General features: G+C 58.8%; 1 protein-coding gene across 1 annotated transcript in view; it reads left to right on the forward strand.

Annotated features, from left to right (window-relative positions):
* The first annotated feature begins 3,610 nt into the window (after positions 1–3,610).
* TLN1 (talin 1) overlaps positions 3,611–4,923 on the forward strand; it is a 28,039-nt gene continuing 26,726 nt past the window's right edge. The window contains exons 1-4 of the mRNA XM_007946911.2: positions 3,611–3,740; positions 3,963–4,060; positions 4,272–4,401; positions 4,499–4,651. Coding sequence (XP_007945102.1) covers positions 3,611–3,740; positions 3,963–4,060; positions 4,272–4,401; positions 4,499–4,651 — 511 coding nt within the window. The remainder of the gene's footprint in view (positions 3,741–3,962; positions 4,061–4,271; positions 4,402–4,498; positions 4,652–4,923) is intronic.

Genomic DNA, 4,923 nt, shown 5'->3' on the forward strand with positions numbered 1-4,923 from the left:
CTCCTCCCCCTCTCCGCCTCCTCCCCCTCTCGTCCTCCCATCCCCAGTCCTCACTGCTCTCCCTTGTGGGTACCCTGTGCTTCAGCCAGCTCCCCCGCATGCTCCTCCACAATTTCCTGCTTCTGTACCTGGGCTTATGCTGTTCCCTGCCTGGAATGCCGTCCCTGACTCATCTCCTGCTGGTGTAGTGGAGAGAGCTTGAGTCTTGGACTCAGAGACCTGGGTTCAGATCCTGATTCTACAACTTGTAAGCTGTGTGACTTTGGACTGGTACTTTTTGAACAGATGCTTCCTTGAGCCTTGTTTTCCTAGTGTTTGAAAATGGCGATAACGACACAACATTGTGGGGTTGTTGTATGGCCCTTCTTTTTAGAAATCTAACTTTAGGTGACAGCTCTCTCATGGAGACTTTTGGTCCCCCTTCCCTGGCCCTCTCCGCACGCACACCCGCTGGCTTCTAGTGCTGGCTCCTAGTGCCTCTTGCTTTCTATTGTAATTCCTTACTTGGCTGATCCACTTATCCCTTCTTGAGGGCAAAGGCTGCCATCTCATCGATCTCATCTCATCGTAGTTCCCAGCCCCTGAAAAGTGTAGCCCAGGGCCCGCCCGCTCCCGGCCCTCAGGGAGTGCTGGGTGCCGGAGAGGAACTGTGCGCTTAGTGAAGGAGAGATGATGGGGTGGGGAGGCTGGGTGCTGGAGATGGATCCGTATGTGAAGGGAAGCTGAAGCCGGTGCATGGGATGGGTCTCTGTGGGGAGATAAAGTGGTTGTAACGGGATCCGTAGGCTGTGAGATTCAGATAAGGGGAGGTAACAGGATACCCGGAAAGTAACTTGGTGGGAAGGAGCTGCAGCGGCTGGGGTGCACTTGGAGAGGATGAGTGTGCACGGGGTGGGGTGGAGGTGGAGAGCAGCTGTGTAGGGGAAGGTCGGGTCCAGGCCTAAGTGAGCCTCCAGCAGCCTGAGGCCGGATATGTCAGTCTAACCCACAACCCTCCTCTCCCCCGCCCCCACCCCGCCCGCGGTTGCGGACTCAGAGGCCAAATTTGGTAACAGACTGAGTGTCACTCCCCAGCCTCTCACACTCTGACTGTCTTGTCTGCGCTCCTCCTGCGCCCCTCTCTCTGACCCCCTGCTTTCCTGCAGCTCCTTTGTGGGTACAGTCTCTGGATGCGTTCTCCAGGCCCCCAAATGCCTTCCCACCAATGCACTTACATTCCATTCCTTGCTGGGATCTGACCTCCTGTCCTCCACACCCCCCCCATTGCCAAGTCCTCTGGAATGCGTCTCAGGAATGTCTCGAGGGAGGAGTTCCCTGGGAGGGGGGCAAGGGGGGGACAGATGTGGCTGTTCCATGAGAAATGATGGAGGGGCAGGGCTGTCAGGCTGACAGGGACCAGGCTCGCCTCTCCCCCTCCGTTTCAGGTGCCGTGTCCACGCCATCCCCGCCCACATCACTGTTCTTCCTTCTCCTCCCTTCGTCCTCGGACGTGGGGTCCACTCGCGACCAGCCTGCGATGGGAGGGGGCATGACTCAGGTCCCTTATCGGGGTCTCACCAGAGGTTTCCATGCTCGAGGAAGAAGGGGGTGTCCGTGTGTCCGGAGGAAGTGGGGGGAGATGTGGTCTTTGAGCTTAGGGCGCAGGGGCCTTTCAGTCCTGCCCTAAGCTCCTCTGGCTCGTCCAGCGTCTCTGACCGTCCAGCCCTCACTCCACCGTGGTCAGCGACACCCCGCTTCCAGGTCTGTTGGGCTATGAGGAGAGGGGCCCCAGGAATGACAGGGGAGAGAGAGCTGGAACTGGAGACAGGAGGGCGCTCTCTCATCTGCGAGCGAGGATGGTTGCTGGGCTGTGGCGTCTTGTCTTGAGGCTCTGGACTGTTTGTAAGGCCAGAAACGGTCCTTTGGCCACTGTGCACCAGACCCTGATCCACCCTGCTCACCTCCACTGCCCGCCGCCAGCCCCAGCCCCAGCCCTCCTGCCTGCCCACCGTCCTTGGTCTCACCTGCCCTCTGTATTCTTTCCCTCTCAATTCCGATTCATGGTGCCCCTATAGGACAGGGTGGAACTACGTCAGGGTTTTCAAGGCTGCAAATCTTTATGGAAGCAGGCTGCCACATCTCTCTCCCGAGGAGCAGCTAGTGGGTGCAAACCCCTGAGTTTTCAGTTAGCAACCCAGCACTTAACCACTGCACCTGTCAGGGCTCCTTCCTTTCCCCCATCCTCTTTTTCTCCCTTGGGGCTGGGAGGTTGCCCTGGGGGAGTGGGCGGCCTGGATTTGCTCTCTTAGTCAAGAAGCAGCCAATCTCTGTACCGAACTGGGCCACCTCATCAGTTACCAGGCAGATTGTCCTCTTGCCTCCCGTGCACCACCCGCTGCCTCTGGAGGGTGGGTGAGGCTAGTATCCTGCACTGACGGGGGAGGCACGGGACCCAGGGCTTGCTGACGTAGAAGGCACAGGAGGGGTTGCAGTTGGAACTGCGCGTGAACTCAGGGACGGGGAGGCAGCAGGGACTGCGTTGGGCGGGTTGGGCGCTGTCTGAGCCGCCTTGAAGCTCTTCCTCCGGCGGGTTTCTCCTCTGCAAACAAGAACAGACTGGGTGACTCCCGAGGGCCCTTGGGACCAGTGAATCGTAACTCCTGACGGCAGGGAAGCCTTATATGGGGCCACACTCCTCCAAGAGGCCCTCCACACCTCAGATAGGGGAAGGCGTTGGGCCGGGAGCAGGCCCGGGTGGTAGGTGGCAGCATAGCCCATCTTTGGTCTCCCTGCAGACGGCCAGTCATCAGTCATTGTCCCCAGGCCTCGGGAGCCCTGGTGGAGCGTGGGCGTTTCGCAGAGAGGAGACTAATGCTGTGAGAGGGAGAGTCACAGGCCAGACCCCGGCCGCCCCAGACGGGAAGAGCCAGCGGGACACAGTAGGAGCCCAGGGAAAGTCACTGGAGCAGAAAAAGATGGACTGGGGCAGGGGCAGGGCTGGGGAAGGAGGTAGCGGGGCCTGGGGCCAAGAGAGGGACACAAATTCAGTGCCAGGGCAGGGCAGGCGTGTCCCCATGAAACACTGCGTTTCGGACCTGCTGTCGGGCCTTGAAGGGGCCCCGATGGTGCAATGGTCAAAGTGCTCAGTTGCCCACTGAAAGGTCGGTGTTGGAACCCACAAGCTGCTTCGCTGGAGAAAGGTGTGGCCCTCTGATTCCATAAAGGAATCAGAGCTTAAGTCGGTGTCACGAATCAATGTGCATAAACTGCTGTGTGGAAAAGGAATTTGCTTTGAAAACTTTCACCCGGATCACAGTAAAGATTGAAATGAATGAATAAATAAAACATGGGCTGCCTAGGAAGCCCTGTGGGGCAGTTCTGCTCTGCAGGGTCGCTGTGGATCAGAATCGACCCAGTGGCTGCCGCTTCGCTGGGCCTGGAAGACCAGCCTCTCCGTCAGACGCCTTGGAAAGCTGGGGCAGGTCCTTTGATGGAAATGGTCTACCCTTCTGAATTATTAAATCAAACAGCTGCCTCGTTGCTGTCGCTTTGGTGAGTTCTGTTCAACTCACCTCCCTGGGGGCCCCCTCTCGGCCAGGTCCAGCCAGGCTGGAGAAGAGAAGCTGCCGCCATGGTTGCGCTCTCGCTGAAAATCAGCATTGGGAACGTGGTGAAGACGATGCAGTTTGAGCCGTCCACCATGGTGTATGACGCCTGCCGCATCATTCGGGAGCGCATCCCTGAAGCCCTGGCTGGCCCTCGTGAGTCTGACTGCCCAGGCGCCTCGGGGGAGTCCTCAGTCCCTTCTCTTTCCCAGGCTCTTGGCCTTGAAGTGCGACCCTAGTGTCCCCCAAGTCTGCTCTGCCTTTATGTCTGTCTCCATGGTGCCCTCCCTCCCCTTCAGGCCCAGGGCCATGGGGGAAATAGTATGGCAGCCACACTGGGGTCTTTCTGAGTCTGAGATGGCCTGTCTTCTCTTCCAGCCAGCGACTTTGGCCTGTTTCTGTCAGATGATGACCCCAAAAAGGGTATATGGCTGGAGGCCGGGAAGGCTTTGGATTACTACATGCTGCGGAATGGAGTGAGTGCCCCTTTGTCAGGGACCCTCAGCCCCCTTTTCCACCAGTTTTCTCTGTCCTACCCCTTACCTTCTGCACCCACATCTGTGCTTCCTGTTACAGGCAGGCATGCTTTAGAATGAACTACCATAACCTTGCTTTTAGCAGTCCTGGAAAAAGGAAATGATACCCGTAGCCTAAGATGACCCCTATGTCCGTTTCCTGCCCCAACAGGACACCATGGAGTACAGGAAGAAGCAGAGACCCCTGAAGATCCGTATGCTCGACGGAACTGTGAAGACTATCATGGTGGATGACTCTAAGACCGTCACGGACATGCTCATGACCATCTGTGCCCGCATTGGTAGGGGTCTCGCAGGGCAGAGGGCCTGGGGAGGGGTCTCCAAGCTCTCCCAGGGGCTGTGGCTGCAGTGCCTGGCTCCTGCCTTACCTGTCCCCAGGCATCACCAATCACGATGAGTACTCTCTGGTGCGGGAGCTGATGGAAGAAAAGAAGGAGGAGGTGACGGGAACCTTACGGAAGGACAAGACCCTGCTGCGCGACGAGAAGAAGATGGAGAAGCTAAAGCAGAAGCTGCACACAGACGACGAGTGTGAGCAGGAGGGGGGCAGGGCAGCGGTCCGGGTGGGCACAGACGACGAGTGTGAGCAGGAGGGGGGCAGGGCAGCGTCCGGGTGGGCACAGACGAGTGTGAGCAGGAGGGGGGCAGGGCAGCGGTCCGGGTGGGCACAGACGAGTGTGAGCAGGAGGGGGGCAGGGCAGCGGTCCAGGTGGGCACAGACGACGAGTGTGAGCAGGAGGGGGGCAGGGCAGCGGTCCGGGTGGGCACAGACGACAAGTGTGAGCAGGAGGGGGGCAGGGCAG

This window comes from Orycteropus afer, unplaced genomic scaffold (genome assembly GCF_000298275.1).
Source record: "Orycteropus afer afer isolate SDZICR_OR568_19922 unplaced genomic scaffold, OryAfe1.0 scaffold00174, whole genome shotgun sequence".
NCBI lineage: Eukaryota > Metazoa > Chordata > Mammalia > Tubulidentata > Orycteropodidae > Orycteropus > Orycteropus afer.